The sequence below is a fragment of the Protomyctophum parallelum genome, assembly GCF_964188405.1.
Source record: "Protomyctophum parallelum genome assembly, chromosome: 4".
In the NCBI taxonomy this organism is placed as follows: domain Eukaryota; kingdom Metazoa; phylum Chordata; class Actinopteri; order Myctophiformes; family Myctophidae; genus Protomyctophum; species Protomyctophum parallelum.
In genome coordinates this window covers 26997017-27022744 of record NC_139700.1, presented here as the reverse complement: position 1 = coordinate 27022744, position 25728 = coordinate 26997017, and the positions used below count along the sequence as shown (strand labels likewise).

The following is a 25728-nucleotide window of genomic DNA, read 5'->3' as shown; positions in this document are numbered from 1 at the left end:
TGGACCATGGGCTATAGCCCATATCGTACGGCATACTATAGCACGCCGTTTTTCATCATTTTTGAGGATTTGAAAAAAATGAAAAAATTCAAAAAACATGGGTTATAGCCGACTTTTTTATTATTATTTTTTTTTTTATCCTCGTTTTTCATCATTTTGGACCATGGGCTATAGCCCATATCGTACGGCATACTATAGCACGCCGTTTTTCATCATTTTTGAGGATTTGAAAAAAATAAAAAATTAAAAAAAACATGGGTTATAGCCTATCGTTTTTTGAATTTTTGAAAAAGAACATTTTCCTCGTTTTTCATCATTTTGGACCATGGGCTATAGCCAATATCGTACGGCATACTATAGCACACCGTTTTTCATCATTTTTGAGGATTTGAAAAAAATGAAAAAATTAAAAAAACATGGGTTACAGCCCATCGTTTTTTGAATTTTTGAAAAGAAATTATCCTCGTTTTTCATCATTTTGGACCATGGGCTATAGCCAATATCGTATGGCATACTATAGCAGGCCGTTTTTCATCATTTTTGAGGATTTGAAAAAAATGAAAAAATTCAAAAAACATGGGTTATAGCCCATCGTTTTTTTGAATTTTAGATTTTTTTTTAATCCTCGTTTTTCATCATTTTGGACCATGGGCTATAGCCCATATCGTACGGCATACTATAGCACGCCGTTTTTCATCATTTTTGAGGATTTGAAAAAAATCAAAAAAATCAAAAAACATGGGTTATAGCCAATCGATTTTTGAATTTTTTTATTATTTTTAATCCTTGTTTTTCATCATTTTGGACCATGGGCTATAGCCCATACCGTACGGCATACTATAGCACGCCGTTTTTCATCATTTTTGAGGATTTGAAAAAAATGAAAAAATTCAAAAAACATGGGTTATAGCCTATCGTTTTTAGAATTTTTGAAAAAAACATTATCCTCGTTTTTCATCATTTTGGACCATGGGCGATAGCCAATATCGTACGGCATACTATAGCACACCGTTTTTCATCATTTTTGAGGATTTGAAAAAAATTAAAAAATTCAAAAACATGGGTTATAGCCTATCGTTTTTTGAATTTTTGATTTCTTTCTTTATCCTCGTTTTTCATCATTTTGGACCATGGGCTATAGCCAACATCGTATGGCATACTATAGCAGGCCGTTTTTCATCATTTTTGAAGATTTAAAAAAAAAAACAAAAAAAAAAAAACATGGGTTATAGCCTATCGTTTTTTTAATTTTTGAAATAAACATTATCCTCGTTATTCATCATTTTGGACCATGGGCTATAGCCAATATCGTACGGCATACTATAGCACACCGTTTTTCATCATTTTTGAGGATTTGAAAAAAAATTAAAAATTAAAAAAACATGGGTTATAGCCCATCGTTTTTTGAATTTTTGAATTTTTTTTAATCCTCGTTTTTCATCATTTTGGACCATGGGCTATAGCCAATATCGTACGGCATACTATAGCACACCATTTTTCATCATTTTTGAGGATTTGAAAAAAATGAAAAAATTCAAAAACATGGGTTATAGCCCATCGTTTTTTTAATTTTTGATTTTTTTTTAATCCTTGTTTTTCATTATTTTGGACCATGGGTTATAGCCCATATCGTACGGCATACTATAGCACGCCGTTTTTCATCATTTTTGAGGATTTGAAAAAAATGAAAAAATTCAAAAAACATGGGTTATAGCCTATAGTTTTTAGAATTTTTGAAAGAAACATTATCCTCGTTTTTCATCATTTTGGACCATGGGCGATAGCCAATATCGTACGGCATACTATAGCACACCGTTTTTCATCATTTTTGAGGATTTGAAAAAAATGAAAAAATTAAAAAAACATGGGTTATAGCCCATCGTTTTTTGAATTTTTGAAGAAAAAAAAAATCCTCGTTTTAATTATAGCACGCCGTTTTTCATCATTTTTGAGGATTTGAAAAAAATGAAGAAAAAAAACGATGGGTTTTGAAAAACGTTTTTTTTTTTTTTTTTAATCCTCAAAAATGATGAAAAACAGCTTGCTATAGTATGCCGTACAGTATGGGCTATTAGACGAGCGTCTAAAAATGGGATAAAAACGTCTAAGAATAGACGTCTAAAACACGTCTAAAAATAGACGTGTTTTAGACGTCTATTTTTAGACGTTTTTTATCCCATTTTTGAACATGGGCTATAGCCCATATAGCCCATTTTAGACGCTCGTCTAATAGCCCATACTGTACGGCATATTATAGCACGCCGTTTTTCATCATTTTTGAGGATTTGAAAAAAAAGAAGAAAAAAAACGATGGGTTATAGCCCATCGTTTTTTGATTTTTCATTTTTGACCATCCCAATGGGATAAAAAACGTCTAAAAAATTGACGTCTAAGGGGCACGGTGGCACAGTTGGTAGTGCTGTCGCCTCACAGCTAGAAGGTCCAGGGTTTGATTTCCCTGTGGGCACTGGCGGTGTGTTCCCTCCTCCGCGTCATCAGTGCCCATACCCGAGGCGGGGGTTGGCGATAGGGCCTTTCTGTGTGGAGTTTGCATGTTCTCCCTGTGTCCCCTAGGGTAGATACCCTCACAAAAACATGCCGTAATCCTGGTCTCTAAAACTACCTCCCCCTGGCCAGCCGGGGCGCCTGATGGAGGGGAAAGGAACTGGTCGGAATAACGTGTCCCTTCCACGCGCTACGTCCGGTCGGGGAAATTCCCCTCTGTCAGGTGAAAAGAAGCAGCTTGCATAGAAGGAGGCATGAGGTCAGTCCGCTGCCCCCCCAGGTTGGCAGAGGAAGTGTAGTGCAGATTATTCTTATTCGCCGTGGGGTTTTATGGCGATTGATACGGGCTGCGGGCAAGTCGATGCACCTCTTAGGCTGCGTAGTGCGTTCAATCATTTTCCGAGAACGAGAGAGAGACCGACCGGGGGGGGGGGGGGGGGTCTGTCTCTCTCTCGTTCTCGGAAAATCCATCCACCTCCTCGGGAGAAACCATGTAGAAACAGGAGGGGAGGGGGAATCGAGTGTTACTCTTCTATTCACACACACTAGATCATGGGCGCGTCCATTTTAGATCCCCTGACATATACACGTAAAGGAAGCGGACCGCCCACAGACCGCCACCTCTTTTCATGAGGGGGAGTGCTTTTTTTTCTCTCTTTTTTCAGGATCACATACCCGGAACTTTGAAGATGCGATCGGAGATACATTATATGTTGTCCGGGCACATAGAAAGATGAACTAAAGTATTCAATAAAAAAGCTATAAATGCGTATAGATACGTGATACGCACATGGCGATCGGCTGACAAATGACGTATAGATACTGACCCCGCAAACGATGTTAAAGCCCAATCAGATCCCAGTTCAAACCCATATAGGCAAACACAGGTGGCGCACACATGGTTCTGAAATAAAATGGCCCATTTGGATACCACCTAAGATCCAGTTAGAAACCCACGTAAGCCCATATGGGCTAACACGGGTGGGCCCTTTGTGAAAACTGGGTGCACGGCGCACTTGGAACCCATGTCCATAGCCCATGTCAAAACCCAATTGGGCCCAGATGGACATGTTAGCTGGGATAGCATGCCGTACGATATGGGCTATAGCTAGCCCATGGTCAAAAATGATGAAAAACGAGGATATTTCTTTTTTCAAAAATTCAAAAAACAATGGGCTATAACCCATCGTTTTTTTGGCGTGCTATAGTATGCCGTACGATATGGGCTAGGTCCAAAATGATGACGTTCTCTCTACCGCAACATACTTAAAAGTATAGCGGTGTATGAGAATGGGTGTTGCGGACTGCGGAGGATGAGAAACATTAGCATGTTTTGCTAACAACAGAGAAGCCTAAATACTTACACCTAGCAACCCCATTCTAGCCTACTTAGGTTCATCTTACGGTTGCCTGAAAAGGAATATTTGAAATGTTTCATAGTTTTAGAAATATAGTTCTTTCAAATTTACAATGGGTCTCAATGGCAGACATTGGCACTCAAAAAAGCACTTTCACCTAGAAACTCCAATCACACTTTTTATTATTCAGCTTACTGCGGAGACTCATGCTGGAACTTTTTACTTTGAAATGTTTTGTAGTTTCTGAGTTATTTAACTTAAACGCCCAATGCATTCTCATGGCACAAACTTTGGCATGGTACTAGTCCTACATACGTACACCTAGATTCCGGTGTAACCCGTACACCTGAAGATTGTAATGATATAACATTAATACTATTAATGTTATATCATTACAATCTTGCCAATTATTTGGAGGCCCACCTCTACAGTATCCTCATGGCCCACCAGTTGAGAATCACTGGTCTAGGCCTCAGACTGATCATTCTGTATGCAACCATTTGAGTTTTATTAAATAAACGTGTTCCATTTCTTCTGTTGGGTATTTATTGCACTTAAAAAAGGTTTACAGTATACAATGTCAAACACAATTTAAATATGAAGGTACTTAATGACATACAGTAGTGTACGAGTAAATGGCACTAAGCAGTTAGATAAGGCAATTCAAGTTAAACTGTACACCAACAATAGGCCTACAATATATGTCTCAATATCTTAAAAACAAAACTGTATAGCATTACTACTACAGTGTACATTAAACCCAAAGAAAGCTTTGGCAAAAATGTCAAGATTAATTAGTTTTCATATTTTATATTTTAGCAATATGAACAAACTTAATTAACTTAGTTAATACTTAATCTAAATTGGGAGGGATTCTGATCCGACATGTACAATGTCATCATTATGTGCAAAGCTACCAAGTCACAGTGACATAGTCCCGTGCTTGTAGATTAAGATTGAACTTCAGCAAACATAAGGCTGTGTTTGTTACACCTCGACTAATGCCGAAAATAGCCGATAAGATCACAATGTGTTGAGATTGGACGCATTGTGACCTTACAGATCGGCTTCAAGTCCTACTGAGTTCAGGAGAGAACTTAGAACTGCATTACGTTGGTAAGCTCACATCAGTGGTTCTCAAAATGGTGTCCAGTGACACCCACGGGTCCTGGAGGGGGGGTCCCCACCCCAGCTAAATGATTGATTTTTGAGGAACCAAATGGACCGTTGCAAGCCTTTAATAAATGGACAAAATAACACACGTAATTGTACACTCCCTGAGTTATGGGAGTTTGTGGCCTTAACCCATTAATACCGGGAAAGCATTTGTGTCATTTTAGATTTTACCATTGAGAACTACCGATATAGAAGGCATTTGTAGAATCGGCCTCAGGTCTTGGGTTAATCCAAACCAAGCTGGGGGGTCCTTGACATTACACGGTTTGAGAACCACTGGTTGGGATGTACGGAGTGTGATCATATTTTGAGCTGAGCCATGGTGTTTGAGAGTGAGGTGACACTGTCCCTCAGCTTGGAATCTTCTTCAGCTCCCAGAGACACGCCGGCGAGACGCGTGGAGCCGTTGGCTCCCAGGATGCAGGGTATGCTGAGGAACACCTCTGCACCGATGCCACCCCAGCCCTGGAGCGCACACACACAAAAAAACATACATCAAGTTAAGACAACCCTAAAGAACTCATATTGTAGCTCACCATTCTGGTGATCATCGGTGATGAGTGTTTTACCTGAGCCAGTGTGGATACCGAATGGGCCTTCCTGCTATCTGTCAGTAGACTGCAGACGATATCAGCAATGGACAGACCTACAGACCATGAGCGCTGACCTCGACTCTTCGTCATTTCCATCCCCCTATAGGAAAGGATATACTGTATTTAAGTCAACCCACCATATGTCAACAAGTTGAGCTCCCCCTCTCTAGTGTATGGATGCTTTTGTGTACCAAGGGTCTATGCAAATTAACCAATTACACAATTACAACATGGAGTCTAATTATTGTAGCATTTCAACCTCTTTCAACCTCTTATGGCCATGTATATTATGTTTAAGTGAATAAAACTGACCAATAACTCACGGACCTCGAAGTGATCTGTAAATATTTGGAAACAAAGAAATCCTTCCATCAAAGGATTCAAGTCACTATTTGTTGTCTTTACCTGTCTAACAGTGGCTTGGATATGCTGGAGGCTGAAGCGATCTCTGGATGCTGGCTGGAACTCAGCCCAATACCAATGCTACTCATCACAGCAACTTGAACACAAATAAATAAGCAGTGCAACCACATGAGTCATGGCAGTCATGAGGCCTCTTAGAACGGAAACAATGGACTATGACTATTTGGAGAAAGCAGAACAAATTGTCATCCATGTGTAATACAGAATAAAACCATACAATAACATATTCAATTAGATGGGTTGTCCTTTTTTAAAGAAAGACCTTTAGTGATCTGTCAAGAATTATAATTTTGACCTTCAAGTCAGAATTTGTGTGGGCCTGGGCCATGGCTAGGCGGTCCAGGCACCCTGGCTGGTAGCCCAGTCTGGCAGTGTGCCGACGGCCTTTACTGCGTGTCACCCCTCCCTGTCAGCCTATCTATGCCTCTATCAAAAATATAAAATAAAGGCGAAAGCCACAAAAAAGAAAAATGTCAGAATGTGTGTCAAACCAGAAATAAGATTGTGTCAAAGGATCTAAATGTCTCAATAGAAGAGCAAGGAGATTGGACAAAATACATTTGTATTCACTAAAGAAAATTATGTAATAGTTGATAAGCTTTCCTTATCGAATTTTTATAATTGTCCCAATTGATTAGTCAGATTAACCAATTATCCCTGTATTGTACTGCATTGTACATTAGTGGCATGCAAAAATAACCAAAACAGCCGATCAACAAGCATTAATTGTAGTCGAGGCAAAGGGTTTAACTAATCTTGAAATTAATTTGAATCATATCTCCCAGCCCTAAAATGCAGTGGCATGGGATTACTCTCATTGCTCTCACCTTTGTTATCAGACAGCTCTCCTATGACCCAGGCCTGTTTGTGTGTGTTCAGGTTAATGTCCAGAACGTGACAGAGGCGCTCTGAATCCAGATTACACCCTGCACCGAACACCTGGGACGGGGGCAGCCCACTCTGTCTCCAGGCTACATGGCTCATTACATCCACTGGAACCACAAAGAGACAACAACACAGTGGGTATGATGAGAGGAGAGAGAGAGAGAGAGAGACTGTGAGTGAGTGAGTGAGTGAGTGAGTACTCACTCACTGAGTGAGTACTCAGTGCAGATACTGTACCAATTATTTCCTTAGATTGTACTAGCAATTACTCTCTCAATCCAATAATTGAGAACTGCAGGTTTGTTTTATATTAAAAAGATATCATCAACGAATAAACAATTCAGCATTATTTTATGTTGATAATCGATAGTTTTTTCCAACATCGATTACTGCGATGACCTGTTGCAGCTGTATTGTGTTGTGTTCTGACCTGGCTGTGAGGCGATAAGCAGCATGGCGTTGGGGTTGAGTCTCGTCAACCAGGGGATAATTCTACGGAACATGTCTACATTAGTCTGGACCACGCTCACATAGGACTGCTTATTGCTCCACGCGTTGGCCGTCACCACCACTACCCTCGAACCCGCCGAGGCAGACAGATCTAGAAGATAACATACATAACAGTCTTTAGCCATATACATTATATGGGAATTTGACTAAAATAACAAACAAATCTCCATACAGTGTATAAGAATATCCCATATGTTTTAGTTGTGGTTTGAGGAAAAGACACAAGACTACTATAGTTTGGCTCTGTGATGAATTAGGAATAAGACATATTAGTTAATTAGAAATGCGAAAAACGCACCCAGGGCGCAGTACCCCCTGCGGCCACAAAGGGGGGACAATATCTCACAACGGGTAAGGGCTAGTATACTGGTATATAATCTTTACTGTCCCGAAGGACATTTGTCATACATACATACATATATATATATATATATATAAATAAATCAGTGCTTTTGAACACCCTTTAAATCTGTGTGGGTTTTAAAAATACTGAACCAATGAAAAGTATTTCGTAAGCGCTTCTGACTAAACCTCCTAACTCCATTGGATCCTCAAACTGTCAGTCAAACCAACTAACTCCAACTTTGTAGATCACTGATTAGAATGACAAAGTCAGATGGAAAAACAACCTATCTTCACATTATTGGTCAAAAACCTAACTCCACTTGAGTTGGATTTGGGTAAAGTGATGATAATAAGGACAGACACATTCAAGTATTTGACAATGTATAAAGACACAGTACCAACTTCAATGAGAGTATTGTCACTATTGTGTTGTTCTAAAAACATTGTTTATTTAATTTTCTGAAAAGTTAATGTTGTGGACATAGCAGGACAGGTTTCTGTCCGACAGCAGATATATACTATATTTAACCAGTAAGACGCCCTGAGGGCGAGGTCCGGTGCACGCATCCACATGGGTGACGGCAGACTGCTGGGTGAGCGCTGGCGCTTTGGCATGGGGGGTCAGATCAACATGGAATGAATTCTGTACTTTCATCTTTATTTATTCAGGGAAGTCAATTGAGAACAAGCTCTCTTTTACAATGACGCCCTGATTACACAGTACATACGTAACATACAATTCAAACACAAATACATTACAAGAAAAATAAACAATCCAAATTGAACAAGTACAGCTATATGTCAAATTATTCCATACAAGACTTTTAAATCGATCAAGTGAAATCAAGTTTTTCAGTTTTAAGACTGATTGTAGATAATTCCATATGTGGGGGGCATAGTATTGAAAGGCAGTCTTACCCAGTTCAGAATTAATATCAGGAATTTCTAATAGAAAGTAGTCTTGAGAACAGGTGTGATGATGGCCTATTACTTTAGGCTGCAAAGATAGTTAGGCAATTTCTTAGGCCTTATAGATAAAAACAGTGCAATTCTGTTCTTGTCTCATAGCCAATGATGGCCAACCAACCTTCTCATAAAGCCTACAGTGATGAGTGAGAAACCCATCTCCGGTTATAAACCAGAGGGCAGAGTGATAGATTGCATCCAGTGGTTTAAGGGAGGACGGGGCAGAATGCATGTAAATAACATCGCCATAATCAATAACAGATACAATTGTGTTTTCTACTGTTGAAGTCAAAGTAAGCTTTATTTCTATAGAGAAATGCTAATTTTGGTTTTAGTTTAGTGATAAGTTCAGAGATGTGGGTTTTAAAGGATAGTTTGTCGTCTATCCAAATGCCTAGATACTTGGTTATGATATTCCTACTTTGAGTGGGATTACGTTTTCCAGCATTTAAAGAAAGTTTGAGATTAGTCAGAGCCTGTTGAATTAAATGAAAGTCTGATTGCAGATTTTTAAAGGCCATATATGAAGTGTGTCTCTTGAGTGTACAGGGTTTGATGAGGTCAGATCAATACATGGAATGTCAGAACAGGTCAGCTCCATATATGGAGATCCAAGGATGGCAGCAGGGCAGTGTCTTGACTCAGTGTGCAGGGTTTGATGAAGAGGCGTGGGGTGACGGACTGACTTATAGGAAATGCAAGTTTTCATAGTAAATGCGACTTGCTGTCACAATAACCCTCTCTATAGGATACCGTAAATGAATAGGTTTTCTATTTGTGGCACCACAAAATGGCCACCACTGCAACAGAAGGCCAGACAGAATAGAATAGGATAATAGCACTTTTTGTAATAGACACATACAGTAGCTGCTGTTGATACTGTATAGTGTACAGTTAAAATACAAGCAGCATTAGAGTTTGGCTCTGGAAGTCTGGATAGCTTGTCATTTAGGTCCTTGGTGGGCAGGGGAACAAAGAAGTGCTTAAAGCAGTTCAGCTTACACACAAGGGGACTCAAGCCTCTGTGTGAGGGAAGGAGCTGATACTCCAGGTGGAGCACATGGGTGGCGTCAGTCTGAAATAATTTATACTTAACTGTACCTTTGGATACCTCAACCTTGGGCAACTTGAAAATCTCCAGATCCATGCTGCCACCTTTGGTCGAACTCTCTGCTACGTCGATGAAAACAAGTTTATCCACTTTGCCCTAGTAGCAGACAACGTGAAAGAAGAAAGTTGAATGTTACGTATTTCAGCGTCTTAGATTAAACACCTGAGTCACAATACAAACCAGGTGCCAAGATTTACCTTGGCCAAAATGCTCAAAACTGCCGCCATTCCTAAGTCTCCTCCTCCAATAACTGACACTTTGTTGATTGGCTGATCATGATGTCGAACACTACCTGCAACTGCCATTAGATTAGTGATCATAGGTAGCTTTGTTTTTTTTATATGTTAATTTTTTTTAAATCATCACGCAGCCAAATCCTTAGTGTCCGTTTAACTCAACAGTTAAACTGATAAACATAGATGTTTTTACTGTACGGCTGACCTTGGTTGATCTGGAGGTTCGACACAAAGGCCAGCAGCTCATGGGGATCTTTGGTGTCTACAGTCGTCTTTGAGGACAGAGGTGGATCCTCCTCAAACTTGGAGATCATCTCAGCTAGGAGACCAACCACAGATGACTTAGGCTGTCAACAGGGATGTGAGAGACAGACAAACCCAGTGAAAAGAATACAATGCTGCCAGACTCCTTACAAAAACACCACACTGATGAACACACGGTCTTACATGGTCCCAGTTGTGTAGCTCGGGCAGGTATAGCCGTCCTCGTGCGTCGACGTGCCGGCCCTCCCTGATGACCATGTTGGCAGTGGGTCTCAGCAGGCATATGGGAGGCGTGAAGGGGAATGAGTCCATTAACCACAGCTGAATGGGAAGGTTGTAGGAGCGGCCTGTTCATGTTAATGAAAATACATTAAGGTTGTAGGAGCGGCCTGTTCATGATAATGAAAATACAGTAAGGGCTTGCTGCTTAATACTGATCACTTTGTATCAATCAAATCAAATCAAACTTTATTTATATAGCACATTTACATCGACCAAGGTCGAACCAAAGTGCTTCACATTACATACACAGGCAAACAGAAGGAAGGGGATAGAATATAGCATTATTTCAAAAGAGAGCTAAATGTAAAATACAATGGGCAATACATGGGAACATCGTACATGGGTAGACTTAAATTAAATTGAATTAAAAGCGATAGAGTAAAAATGAGTCTTTAATAGGGATTTGAAAACCGTCAACGACCGAGCAGAGCGAACATGGAGCGGCAGGGCGTTCCAGAGGTTGGGTCCGGCCACGGCGAACGCACGATCTCCTCTGGTCCTGAATTGTGTGTCAGGCACAATCAGGAGAGACTGATGGCCGATCTCAGGGCTCTTGTTGGGACATAGGGAGTGATCAATTCAGCTAAATATGGAGGGGACAGGTCATTTTGGGCTTTAAAAACAAACACTAAAATCTTAAAATAAATTCTGAAGCGGACAGGGAGCCAGTGGAGGGAGGCGAGGACTGGGGTGATATGGTCCCACCTATTTGTGTTGGGGAGGAGGCGAGCGGCGGCATTCTGGACAAGCTGAAGAATCAATGAGTAGAAGATTAGAAGAAATATTATAAGACCATTGTTTCCAAAGTTTCATTGCATTGTCTGAATTCGAATGCACACCCTCTTTTCTTTCCCCTCAATGTAGCACCGTCCATTGAAGACTTTTTATTCCCATAGAAATCATTGCTGGCCCAGGCCGTAGCGTAACGGTCTGGGCACCGGACTGGTAATCCAGTCGCAGTGTGCCGCGGGTTCGACTCCCGGACCCGACACGGCCTTTACTGCATGTCATCCCCCCATCTCTCTCCCGTTTCCTGTCAGCCTACTGTCTGTCCCTTCAAAAAAATCAATAAAAGGCGTAAGCCGCAAAAAAAAAAAAAAAAAAAAAAAACCATTGCTATAGTGTGCTATAATGTTTGTTCAGTAACGGCGGTCTCACCCATCTTTCCAGCTCTTTAGAAAACAGAAAATACATTTTCAGGTCAGGCTCCTAATTTCATCCAATCAGGAGAGAGAACTCATACAGAATAAAGAAGTGATGGAACAAAAAATCCCACATTAAACAGACAAAACTGGCAAACTATAACAGAAGCTGATGAATGTGTACGCTCTTCTGAATTCATAAAATTGGTGTTAGCCTGGGTTCCAGCCTGATTCGCCTAGTTCCGTGGATTTGTAAATAAGTGGCATTTACAAATCCACGGAACGCAGCAAATCAGGCTGAAATCGAATAGTACCGGTAATACTAGTGGTGACTAATATAATATTGAGTAATGGATAGTGACAGTTCCTGGTTGGTATATTGAGTAATAGTGAGTAGTGACAGATTCCTGGTTGGTATATTGAATAATGGTGATTCCTTCCTGGTTCATATTGAGTTATAGATAGTGACTTATTGCTGGTTTGGTTACCTGTCATGTGTGGACAGTGCATTCATACCTTCATACTGGACAGGGATGTTACCAATCAACTTCAGGAGATCCTTTTGAGTGCTGTCACTGAAAGCTGAAATAGGCAAAAACCTTAAGTTTGGAATGTTCTTTTTATGGAACCAAATGGACCCATAAATGAACACTGAAGGTTTTACTGCGTAGAGAACATACTTTGACCTGTTCTGTGAAAACGGTTAACCTAGGTGTAAACAAATAATAATATTAAACCCTGATTTAAATCACTAGCAACAAAGTAGTTGTCATGTATTATATATTTATTGAAGAAGCCTTACTATAAGTGCCCGTCACTGGTTTCATCCCAGGGTATATCCGATGGATCTTCTTCAGCTCCTCAATGGCAACATCATGGAATTTGTACTGATATCACAAAAGTATGGGGCGGGGGGGAATAAGCAATATATAAACTTTTGAAATTAGTGATCGTTCAATAACATTCATAAATATTGTCAATCCTGACCATTCTGTATGTCAAAACAAAACCTTGCTTTACACAGTAAACTCATTTTTTACCAATTTGTAACTCAGGGACTTTACAAATGGCGTGTAATATTTATACACCCTATGCTATAGTGTTTAAGTAGTAGGAGTCTCCCTGTCTCTCCAGCCCTTTAATACATTTTCAGGTGTGTTACTGTGTTGCCAATTTCAGGAGAATAGAATAGATAGAACCCATCTATCTATAAATGCACCACGTCTCTGTGTGTACGGCTGTAATGCACGTAACTCGAGAACCTTTCTCGATATGGGCATACTGTAAAAGGGACACGCTGGGTGGGGCATGCATTTCCAACTTGCATCATGGTCAGAGCCAACAGGCACCGTCTCTAGAGGCTCTGGACAGGAACCCTGCCTAGGCTGTGGACAGGAACCCTGCCTAGGCTGTGGACAGGAACCCTGCCTAGGCTCTGGACAGAAACCCTGCCTAGGCTCTGGACAGGGCCCAAATTAGCCTGATCACCCATAGATCTCCATATATGGAGCTGGCCTGTTCTGACATCACAATTATGTTCTGACATCTGCATAGACTCCATATTTGGGCATGCCTGATAAAGAACTCCATATATGGGCTAATGGGCATAAAAGGGACACAGACATAACTGTGGTGGAGCATGCATTTCCAAGTAGGCCAGTGCCCAATGGGCAACGCTCTAGTTTATCAAATTGATAATGTTCCAGTTCCAATTTTGTCTGCTCATGTCTTTGTTTCATCACTTGCAATTCCACCTATTATTAGTTCTATTGGTATCCCAGTCGACTCCTGTTTTTATTTTTATACTTTTTTCTTTAAATACTAAAGAGCTGGAGACTGAGAGACAGAGACCCCTGTTACTGAACAAACACACTATACACTATAGAAATTATTACAAAATATAGTAGCTCTATATTTTGTAATAATTGCTATAGTGTGTAGTGTAATAAGTAATTAATACCTATTTTGATTTTCCCCATTAGAGACACATGAGCCTCTAGTCTTCCTGGGGTCCTGAACATACAACTAAAAATAGTTATACTGGTAATAATAATAATAATAATAATAATAAGACATTTTAAAATCTAAATTAAACAAATACACAAACAATTAAATGCTTGGCAAGTTACACATTTGTTATAGGTCGGTTATAGGGGCGGCAGTGGCTCAGGGGTAGAGTGGCTGGATGGAAGCCGCAAGGTTGCCAGTTCGAACCCGGGCTCCCCCAGAGTTAGTGTCGAAGTGTCCTTGAGCAAGACACTGAACCCCTAATTGCTCCTGATGTGCTGGTTAGTGTTTGGTGCCTTGCATGGTTTCCGCCGCCATCGGTGTATGAATGTGTGTGTGAATGTAATGCACAATCTATGTAAAGCGCCTTGGATAAAGACTATAGGGTACTATAAAGGCTATATAAATGCACCATTTACCATTAGCACTCTGGAATGCTCTGCTCCCAAACAAATAAAATCCATAACAGTGAGTTTGAGAAAATTAGAACTTCTAGGTGCTGGGACTGGGAGTAGGCTACTATGTTAGCAGACTACTGTTGTAAGTAACCATGCTCAGAAGACAGATGTAACTGGTGAGCCAAGCTGGATGGCTTATTCCGCAGTAGCATTAGATTAGAAGCTTTAACCATCCCCTTTCCCCCATACTTTTTTTTAACTTTCTTTATATGATGATTTCCTGTTTTTATAGAAGTGTAAACAAGTCTTACGTCTTTATCATGGTTTCGTCCACAAAAGGAGAAGTTTTTGTATGGACTTACTTTCGTTTGAAATGTACCCATTCTACTACTCTGGTCCATAGCCCTGATGCTAATTCTGCCCTTAATGCAGGACAGAATTAGCATTAGGGCTATGGACCAGAGCTACCATTCTACATACTGTGAAATAAAAAAATTAATCAATCACCAAAAACCGATCATTTCTGTACAGAACCAAATAATGATTAGGAGTGATGAAAGCAGAACACTTCCTAGTCATACTGATTCCCATTTTGAATTCATTGTTTACATTTAGACCAAGGTGAGCTATCAATAGTTACTCCCAGAAGTTGTACATACATAGCATCTTAACCACTTCATGTTGGCTATTCAAAATAGCAGATCTACAAGCGAGCTAAATTGTAAAATCGACATTCATCATTCATGATAATGATGATGCCTTGGATCAAGACGGTCATCGGTCATATCTAATATGATTTGTATCAAGGCTAAAAAGTTGAAGTTTTTAGCCCAAGGTACCCAAACAATACCCATTCTGTTTTAGTCCTATGTATGTCTTTGTGAAACCTGAATGACAGCTATATTGACAGGCTGGTCCAACCAGTTAGACGTTTGAACATAGAGGCGTTTACCACAAGTAAACAGACAGACAGACAGAACTGCTAGGTCTCATATAGCCCCTCTCGGAACCCTCCATAAAGCTTTTCTGAAATTTGGATGAGTTTTATGTAGGGTCCCTGTTCATAACTATATTTTCGTCTGGAAATTTTGGAACGCGGACATAAATATGCTCTGTAACATCGTATCTGCGGCGTTTGACGGCCTGTTTACCTTTGAGGGCTTCTGAATTCGTGAACTATAAGTACCTATACATTCCGCTGCGAATATCTCCTGTGGCGCGAAAGCCGTTAAGTATTTTTAATTTTTTGTTTGACCGATTTGGTCGCTTTATTTCTTCTCGTTTGTTTACCGTTTATTGTACCGCCTCCCGGTGTGCGGTTGGCTTGTGCCGGCTACGTCCCTGCCTCTGATCTGCTCTGTCATAGCTATAGCGCCACTAGCTAGCCAGATAGGCGGTACAATGAGGTGTCAATAAACAAGGAAGGAAGAGAAGAATCAAAGCGACCAAATCGGTCAAACAAAGATTAAAAATACTTAACGGCTTCCGCGCCACAGGAGATATTCGCAGCGGTATTTATAGGAACTTAAAGTTCACACATTCAGAAGCCCTCACACGGAAAAAAAGTCCTGAAAGAGTGCAGAAGGACTTATCCGAAGTTGTTTACGTTTATATATGTGTGCGTACCAGGTGGCAGGGTGGAGGTGGAATAGGACCCAATGCTCTGGGTCTAAAAAATGTCAGAAACTTCAGTAGCATTGGGTTCTGCTTGTAGGGCTAGCGGCTAGGTCTCATAGTTAGTGCTCATTGCTTTCGCAATCACTGCGTTTGCAATTAACTACTAACCAGCCACCAACTATTTTAACTGTAGTTGTCATTTCAAATATAGCTCTTAAATAAATAACAAACCTTTGACAGTATCTTCTTTGTGGTCTCCGAACCCAGGTCCATCTATAAAAATAATACGATGAATATGGTCTCTCTCTCCTCCGTGGGTTGACTAACTGACAGAAGCACACAACGCAATAACACAACTTCCGCAAACTTTGTTGACAAAGGGGCGCGTCCCTCACAAGTTTACAACCACAAGATACAGCAAGCCGGGGGGACAAATCCAGAGATCACAGTCATGCTAATAGTACGCTCGTTGCTACCATGTTTTAAAAGTGGTGGGCGCCAGGGGGCGGGAATGGAGTGGACAGAGAAATTAAGATATAACAAAAGCATGAATAAAAAATACATCAATATCAAAATTAATAAAATAACGATTTAATCATTTAAATTCACAATATGGTGTCAAGTTTGACCAATTTCAACGTAGCGGGCCGGTTTTGGTTGTGTAATTTGGTCAAAGTTGGATCACATGGATTATGAGCGTATTGCGCAGTTATTTTACCTCATTACGCATTGGGAGGGGACAGGGGGTAATTGGATAATGGATAATTGAGGGGCCTTGGCATGGAAAAGTTTAGGAACCCGAGTTACATTACTACATTCACTGAAGTAAAGATACACATGCATGATCCACAACATTTATTGTGACTCGTTTGCTTTCCATTCATCAAATCACTTATTTCTGTGTTGAACAGATTCATTTCAATTTGATTGTACCTAAAAATAGACTTGTCACACTTTGACCAATAGGAAAAGGACCACAAGTAAATAACAGCCATTAGCCATTCAGTTCTGTCAAAACCTTTTAAAGGGAAAAATATATTACAACACATTATATGGTCATGATTTTTTCATCATTATATTATCCATCATTAAATTAAAAAATAAAAATAAGATTGATGCGATCCTGTTTGCATGAATTGAAACATGAAATGGTTTTAAAAAAATAAAAAGAGTGACGCCATCCTGTTTTGCATGATTTTTGAAATATATGAAATGGTTTGGTTCACAAAATGGCACATTGTCAACTCCTTTTTTTGTGGTCATTACAATTTACAAATATTTCTGCCTTGAGTAGTGTAGTTCCACTTTGTGGCTTGAACTTTGCAAACCTTAATTACATTTAACAGAGGGAAATAAATAGCATAACATGAGAAAACATGATAATTGTATGCTGCATATTCTCATAGAATGATGTAAGTCAGATGCAGGTGGTTGTTTTATTTTTTGCCATCAACTCTTCTCAAGTCCACTTTCAGGTACTGGACATCCTCCTTGTTAACCAGATGTAATCTGAGAGAAGCATAAAGCAAACTAAAGATGCACTAAAGTGGACACAGTGGTTGGCCTTCCAAGCAGGTAAATTGGCACCCGCCTTGAGACTCCAGAGTTTCTCTATTCATTTTATGGCTAACAGATTTTTCTCCTCTTGGCTGCCCTCTTCATCTCGTCCAACTCTCGCTTCTCCTCCTCCAAATCTTCGTTCACGGCCATCTTCAGGCTAAATTCGGCAAGACATAGGGGCACAAACAAAGAATCAGAAGCAGAACATGTCATGTGATCCACAATGTATCCACATGTAGACGCCACGGCCCTTTATTCCTCACCGATGAACGATAACGTTTGTCAACATTCGTCAAATCCTTCTGAAAGTGATCCAACGACATTGTTCACTATTATTGTTATTGGTTATTGTTATCGGTGTGTGGACTGCACATATATTTATTTATAGTTATCATTTCTATAATAAGTTATTTTCATTTGAACCCGTCTCTGAAACCACAGACATGGACAGAAGATAACAATGTAAAAGGTTAGTGCAGACCATTATGCTCCTTGTGGGTGCAAAGCTCAAACAACAACAAAATAATAATAATGTAAAAAAAGAGCATTACCTTCTGGCCTCTTCTTTCTGTTGGTCTCTCCAGCTGCTCTCCATGAATTTCAGTGCATAGTCACTCTCATCCGCCTTGTATCTGTGGTAAAGAGCATGACACAGCTAATGATTTGTATGAGTTATGGTTGATCTGTAATCTACATATTATTTATCATGTAAATTAAGTGTGTCACAGCAATACTGTGGATTTGTGTACCTGCTCCGATCATAGCCAAAGATCTCCTTGATGTGTCTAGAAATTTCGTTCTGATCATCGTCTGCGTCATCAATGAAATCTTCCATCTCCGAGTCATATTCATCTTCTTCATCCTCCATCTGCCTCTTGTATGCAGAGGTGATAGGTGGGAGCGTTGTTCCTGGGAGAAACATAAAAGACTTTCAGCAGGTGCAATTAACCTAATTTGTTACCTCAAGGTCAAGGTAAACTTTATTATCCACAAGGGAAATTTGTCTTGGGCTTTAACCCAGATACAAACACACATAAAACATCAATGACAAAAATACCTTACAGAGGGAGACAACATTATACACATGATGTGGATAATCTAGCCTCACACAGTTACTGCTGTTTCAGAGCCTCGTTCAACATCTTATTTGATTCTGGTACAAACTAATTTTAAAATCTGATGTACTGTACTTCCACTTTGGTTCTTTGTATCTTCTCCCAGAGGGCATAGCGTGCCACAGAGTGGCACGCTACAAGCTTGTAAGGTCAGCTATTTTTGAAAAATCGTAAAAACGTGGCACAAATCTTGAATATATATTCTTTCAGAGCGAACGTTTTTCTTATTTCGACGTCAGGCCTAACATGGGTAACATCACTGACAATTCTTTGAGCCCGTTTTAATGTAGCCTGCTCATAAATAGACTGCAGAGAGGGGAGTTGTCTTACCCCTATGATCTTGCCTGCAGTCTGACTCTGCACCAATCTGAACAATTTGGACCTCAGTTGCACTGAGAGATTACCGAACGAAACTGTGATGCTAAACAGTTTGGTTCGGTAATCTCTCAGTGCAACTGAGAATGTTTGAACAGAAACAATTTAGGGGGAGTATGTGATTTGTTTATGGGGCAAGGAAAAGCAAATATATGTTATCTATTTCATTTTTGAGTGGTGCAACCACTCCAAAGAACAGCAATGTCCGTGTTCACCTATGTGTTGTTCATGTGACGTTAATGAGCACCAGAGAGAGAGAGGTAGTATTAGTGCTGCACTGTTGCGCGAGAGAGAGAGAGAGAGAGAGAGAGAGAGAGAGAGAGAGAGAGAGAGAGAGAGAAGAGGGGGGGGAGAGAGGAGAGTTGCACCACTCAGTTCACACGGGTGTGATTTTTACATTATGGGCAGGATGAACATACTGAAACTCTATGTTTATGAACACAGAGCTTGGTCCAGCCATTCCATGGAACTGACCCAAGAATGGTGACAAAGGCTGTTGAGCGCTGCTGGCTCAGTATTCACACACGATCGTTCTGGCACACAACACTACTGGTGTAATCACCTTTTCCAAGCTAAATAATGTAACAAGCAATTCCACAGATATAGAATCACCGACTACATCTCACACCATCTCAGATAACCATCTCAGCTGAAATGATGTATTCAGTTCCACTTAAAATGTAAAATGTAGGTTGTGTAGCAGTGAGATACTTGAATACATAAACCTACTAGACTTGGGCCGTTAATGCGTCTCTGGGTCTTACCTGGTGGTGGTCTCATCATAGGTCTGGGCGGCATTCCTGGCTTAGGGGCCATGCCAGGCCTCTGTGGCATGCCGGGCCGAGGGGGAACACCCGGTCTTGATCCACTGAAGTCCCTCGTTGAGATGGTCTCAGACACCACAGTGCATTTGGGTCTCCCTGGTCCAGACCCCATCATGCCAGCTGGCCTCCCAGGTGCCCCACTTCCTGGGCGACTAGGTCCACTCCCCGGGGGCCTGATGGCTCCTCCTTGGAGGCTATTCCCACCAGGCCTGGGTGCACCTGCAGGTCTTGCCTGAGGTTGGCTCCCTTGTTTTGAGGTGCCACTCGACGCTCTCATCTGTCCATCATTGCCAGGTCTCATCTGTCCATTATTTGCCGGTCTCATCTGTCCATTATTGCCAGGTCTCATCTGTCCATTATTTGCCGGTCTCATCTGTCCATTATTTGCCGGTCTCATCTGTCCATTATTCGCCGGTCTCACCTGTCCATTATTGCCCGATTTCACCACAGAGCTACCTCCAGGCCTTGATGGTTCTCCCTTTCCAGGCTTTTGGCCTCCGCCTGTGGATCCTCCCTTTAATGTGATTCCCTGACTGGGTCTTGTTTGTCCGGAGCCCCCCTGCTGAGGTCTTTGGCCCATCGAAGATGTTCCAGGTGGCCGCACACCTCCGGGCCTTCCCTGAGGTAACGATGATGGTCCCTTCTTTGCGTTAAGATCACTTGTGGTGCTGGACTTGTGGCCGGATGAGGGCCTGGGATCTGAATGTTTGTTTGGAACCTGAGAACTTGCTCCCTTAGAAGGGACTTTACTGCTTAAGGCACCTGAAGAATTAGACATGCCTGACTTGGGTCTATCTTTATCACTATGGGAGGTCTTCGGTCTGTCTCTGTCACTAGGAGAGGGTTTCTGTCGGTCTCTATCACTAGGAGAAGGTTTTGGTCTGTCTCTGTCACTAAGATACGGTTTCTGACGGTCTCCATCACTAGAAGAGGGTTTCTGACGGTCTCTATCACTAGAAGAGGGTTTCTGTCTGTCTCTGTCACTAGGAGAGGGTTTCTGTCTGTCTCTGTCACTATGAGAGGGTTTGGGTCTGTCACTATGGGAGGGCTTAGCAGAACTATGGCCTCGATCACTTGAAAACGTTGGCTTTGGTCTATTCCCTGACCCAACGGGCAAAGTGGGCTTTTCCAATGAGCCCTTTTGAGACTTCACATTTCTCTGCTCCTTCTCTAAAGTGCCTTTTCTAAATGAGCTTGAACTAGACTGGAACTTGGTTTCCCTATCTTTTTCTCTCTCTGGCCTCGAGTCCCTCCGTTTCATAACTGGCAGCCCCTTGACTCTGCGCTCCAACTCCATCTCCCTTATCTCATCAGCTGTGCGGAGTCTTTCGTCGGCCTTGACCAGCTTCGTTTTTATTTCAACTGGCTCAAACTGCTTCTTCTCTGCTAGCTTGAGCAGTTCCGCAAAGGATGGGGGTGGACCAGCTGGTTTCTTGGAAATGGGCTTGCTCTTGCTATAACCACTACTACTGGAGGCTTTGCTTGGCCTCACTGGCTCGGGTTCGGGCTCAGAATCGGATTTCTCGTACTCATAGTTGTCTTCATCATCCTCATCGTAATAATCATTATCTTGCCTACTCATGGGCATATCCTCATTCTTATCACCTTTTGATCTCCTCTTCTTGGGCTCTTCTACCACAGGGATGCCGTTGTACCCATGGAAATTGTCCTTAGTTCTAGAAGCCATTGCACGTGCCTTACGGTCAGACTTCAACTCGACCCTCTTGGCTGTAAGTTCCTCCTTTGCTTTCTTCTTTTCTATTTCTGAAATAAAAGTACCCACTCAATTACATTAAAGGCATATTATGCAACTTTAACCTGTGTTTACATAACAAAATAATATATATATATATATATTTTTTTTTATCCATCATTTCCCTCTATGCCTGCATTTATCAGCCACTGGAGTAGTGTGGTGGCGTTTTACCTGCAGAAACACATTGCCCTCTCACTGTATTTTCTGTTGTTTTGGTAGAAGGGGACTTATTTGAGCGTTAAGTATTGCGAGCTTTTAGCCAATAACAGCTGAGCAAACTCATGTGTGAATGGATTGTTAATGGAAATGCAAACAAGAGGGGCCCCGCCAAGTTTGAATCCTCTGTTAGAGAAAGAGAAAGCTAGAGAAGTTACCTTAAGTTTGAAATAAAAATTTAACCATCCCATGATTTTTTGTATGCGTTTGTGACTCTTGAGATGAGCTGAATGAAGTGATTTTAGTTGTGGGTTACCTTTCTTTCTACTTTGAAGTTCTTGTTTCTTTAGAAATGCTTGCACAGCGGAAGAGGTCACACCTTTCACCTGTGGGACCTTTTTGGGTGGTCCAGTTTGTAAGCTGTACCTTTTCTGCTGCTGTTTGACAAAAACACACAAAAACAAATAGTTTAGTAAATCCATTCATTGAAATACCCGTTGTCCATAATATATATACACCTGTAGGTTATATGCAGTGTTGTACAGTAGCTAAACTACTAGCTTAACCATATTTCCCAGTAGTTTTGGGTTAACTTCCCGACTTTCATAATGATGTAGCTTTAAAGTTAGCAGTTCAGCATTTTTTTCTTATTTTTCACCATGCTGCTGGGAAACTTCACAAAATAATGGGTAATGGGTCTTTTAGATGGGTCCCAGGGACATTTTATGAGTCCTACTTCAACGACGTTACAGTACAGTCCTGAGTACAGCATTGCATTGCAGGATCCCTGGAGGGTGAAATGATTGAGTCCTTTCTTAATTTAGTGAGTCTAAAGCCCTAACCACACCAAAGGGTCAAGAAGGTTTTAGCGTTCTCCCTGTGTGTGATATGTCTTGTTGGACGTTGACCCTAGTGATTCAACGCATGGAATTCAATGGCCCAAACCACACCAAAGGGTAAAGACAGTTTGTATTAAAAAGTCCTTTCACTGTCATTGGGGAACCCCCCAAAAATAATCTGGGGTCCCCGCTAGCGCTGGTCCATTGCTGCCGTTAAACTATCGACCAGAGCTACGTCCCCGCCCACAGGTTGAGAACCTGAACCACTGTACTAGGCTACAACGTTTACGTTGTAAACGTCTGCTTTATACTTATGCAATGCATATCACAATGTAGCCTAGCATAATAGCATTGTGTTATGCAACCTCCAACAGTGAAAGGATTCCACACGCACATGTTCTTGGCAACCCCTTTTTAAAGCCAACCCTGGGAGGATCAGCTGTTACTTTACTGGCATGAAGGGAGTGCCAGGACTAGTAGTGGGACGAGTTAGCCGTTAGCTGAGCTAGCACACTCGATGCTTACGCTCATGATTAGCTAGCCGGTGTGGAACAGTAGAAGAATCGTCAAATAAAATAGTAAAAACAAACACATTCTATTCTGTCATTTCTTTTCAACTCACCGTCTGCACTTCACCGAGCCCCTGGTTCTGGGAGGCGATGGACAGGATGTTTTCGAAGTCCATGATGGCTTGGTGGGGTCAGCTGGCTGGATCAGGAGGAGAGCCAGACTTAACGCTGGCCCGGCCACGTAGTTCACTTCACAGTTTTAAATACTTTATTTTAGATTAGATTTTAGGTCAGGGAACAGTGGCCACCCCTCGTCAAATGTTAGGAATAAAACGCCGATTGTGCTGTTGTTGGCCCCGGCCACCACAGGATGATGTGATCAGAGAAATCAAATTAAACTACAAGCAGAGATACCGTTACTCGCTGCTAGCACCATGCTAACGCTAGCCAAGTTAGCTAGAAGCGAATGTTAGCTCCGACAGCAACTGGCACTGCTGTTAGACAGCAACAAATGCAGACGAGATCCTCCCGGGGCTGTGTAGTGTGTACTTAGATCTCACTAAAAAATATATATATATAAAGCAACGCAAACTGAACGAAATCAACACGGAATTGATCGTGACTGACTGTCTGATGCGAAACAGATTGTGGAATTAAAGGTCCACATTTCGAATCCAACAGATTTGGTAGGAACGCTCCTGCGGACTGGATCTCGCGGATCAGGACTGCATCAGATCAATACATTCAAAGTGAACTTCAAATGTAAAATGCCAACCATGTAATCCCAATGACATTACGATTAATTTATATTTCCTAAACAAACGGACACGACTGCATGCAATAGGCGTATATATTTGAACTTATTCTTTTTGAGGTCAGCGACTCAGCACTAGCTCCTATGAAGAAACGCGACTCACACCTGGCTGTAGTCCCCCCCCCCCGTGTTCCCCAGCAGGGCCCTTGCAGTTGCTTCCCCAACCACATCATCACTGGGCAGGCAGTGACAAACTCCATTCATATTCACCCCCTCCCCCCCTCCACCCCTCCAACACACCTCCTGAAACCCCCTCCCCCACCTTTCTTGTAATTTGCTTTATGTGGCAAACATGAGTGTGGAATCTGTGGATACTGTATTACTACTGTGGTCTGTGGATTACTTCTCTTAGCCTAGCTCCGTTTGGAACCTCAATATCTACCGGTATGCTGCTTAAAGGACCACTTCATAACTTTTCAACGTATCTTATTATAGGTCCTCAGTATAATAATGATAATTGTGGCACAACGTTTTTCTACTCAGTCTGTGTCTCATAGGAGGGCTGTGGGCAGTTCAGAAACCCGTCCACCAGTGACATCATCAATGGGGAATCCAAGCTAATAGAAACTGCAGGCTTTCTAGTCCTGAAAAGTTGCAATGCGAAAATGGAAGCCATCGTTCTCACGATAATAAAAATCGAATCATTTTTGTAAAAAATATTGTTTAAAAGAAATCTGCCTAACGATGATGTCACTGGTGGAGGGGTTTCTGAACTGCCCACAGCCCTCCTATGAGACACAGACTGAGAAATTGTGCTATTTTATCATGATTATATTAGTGAGGACCTATTATATGAAGATAGGTTGAAAAGTGTTGAAGTAAACGCTTCGGAGCTAGGTGGAAAGCCTGGTGAGGCAAGGTTACTTCAGAGCTAAAGTGTAAGCAGCGTAGATTTGGCACAAAAAACGAATTTCACCCACACCTGACTGACTGTAAACCTGTAATGTGATGTGTGTAAACTGTAAGGTCTGATAATTTGATTCTACAACTCTGCTATGGACTTTTTTACTATGAAAACCGGCATCTCCCGTCCGCACCCCACACCTCAATATGGTCACGCCTCGTGACATCACACCTCCATGGTCACATCTCGTAACATCACACCTCCATATATGGTCACGCCTCGTGACATCACGCCACCATATATGGCCATCTCCATATATGAAGATCACGTCATCTAACCCTGGATAACCATACTGTACATGGAGAAGACTGGATTTATTTATTTATTTTTTAGTTAACCTTTATTTAACCAGTAAAAACACATTGAGACTGGGTATCTTTTTCAAGTGGGAACTGGCCAAGCAAGCGGCAGAATACATAATACACTTTCAATGCTACATTGTATATATATCAACAGCCAAATAATAAATCCATTAACAGTACCTCCAGAAGCCTATAGAATATATACAACAGTACTCCAAAATAATACACTAACAATAACCGGGTACAAGAACATTTGTACACGAATACACAAGTACATTTATGGACTGGAACCAAAAGAAGAAAAAAACAACAACAAATAAATATAAATATATGGGCATATGCGAGGAGGGCTAGTACGCATCCGAACATGTGCAGGTGTTTGATTGTACAGCGCCTAAGATGATCCTTTTGAAACTTCTCAAAGGATCTTTCTGGCTTGCAGGTTGTTCCACGACCAGGGGCCAAAGAAAGTAAGACACTTTTTACCCCCCTCAGATTTAAAGGCTGGTACTACACACCGTAGCCAGGCATTTGATCTGAGGTTTAGCCCATTTTTTACCAAATTAAATTTGGAGGAAATGGGCAACACACCAAGAATGGCTTTATAAATGAGAATATACCAATGATGCACCCTGCGCAAGGTCAGAGAGAATCAACCAACTGCAGCGTACAATGAACAATGATGTGTTCTGAAAGGTGAGTTAGTTATGAATCTCAGTGCAGCATGGTGGATCCAGTTTGGCCAAGGTGGAGGAG

General features: G+C 41.3%; 2 protein-coding genes across 4 annotated transcripts; both read right to left on the bottom strand.

Annotated features, from left to right (window-relative positions):
• Positions 1 to 4397: 4397 nt before the first annotated feature.
• Positions 4398 to 16179, bottom strand: uevld (UEV and lactate/malate dehyrogenase domains). Of its 3 annotated transcripts, none has more exons than XM_083764190.1 (12): positions 16050 to 16179; positions 12599 to 12683; positions 12313 to 12378; positions 10556 to 10719; positions 10314 to 10455; positions 10070 to 10170; positions 9863 to 9968; positions 7371 to 7541; positions 6883 to 7047; positions 6038 to 6131; positions 5609 to 5732; positions 4398 to 5504 (listed from the first exon to the last, which is right to left on the bottom strand). In XM_083764190.1, exons 1-12 carry the CDS (start codon positions 16089 to 16091, stop codon positions 5340 to 5342), a joined length of 1425 nt encoding a protein of 474 aa, XP_083620316.1. In that variant the 5' UTR covers positions 16092 to 16179; the 3' UTR covers positions 4398 to 5339. The 3 variants fall into 3 exon arrangements, with proteins under 3 accessions (XP_083620316.1, XP_083620317.1, XP_083620318.1); XM_083764191.1 differs by having other exon boundaries at positions 10070 to 10164; XM_083764192.1 differs by lacking the exons at positions 12313 to 12378; positions 12599 to 12683 and having other exon boundaries at positions 16050 to 16147.
• Positions 16180 to 16824: 645 nt separating this feature from the next.
• Positions 16825 to 23609, bottom strand: spty2d1 (SPT2 chromatin protein domain containing 1). Its single transcript, XM_083762546.1, has 6 exons — positions 23066 to 23609; positions 21921 to 22041; positions 19633 to 21456; positions 18128 to 18287; positions 17930 to 18010; positions 16825 to 17535 (listed from the first exon to the last, which is right to left on the bottom strand). The coding sequence occupies exons 1-6, from the start codon at positions 23126 to 23128 to the stop codon at positions 17445 to 17447; spliced, it is 2340 nt and encodes a 779-aa protein (XP_083618672.1). The 5' UTR covers positions 23129 to 23609; the 3' UTR covers positions 16825 to 17444.
• Positions 23610 to 25728: the final 2119 nt, after the last annotated feature.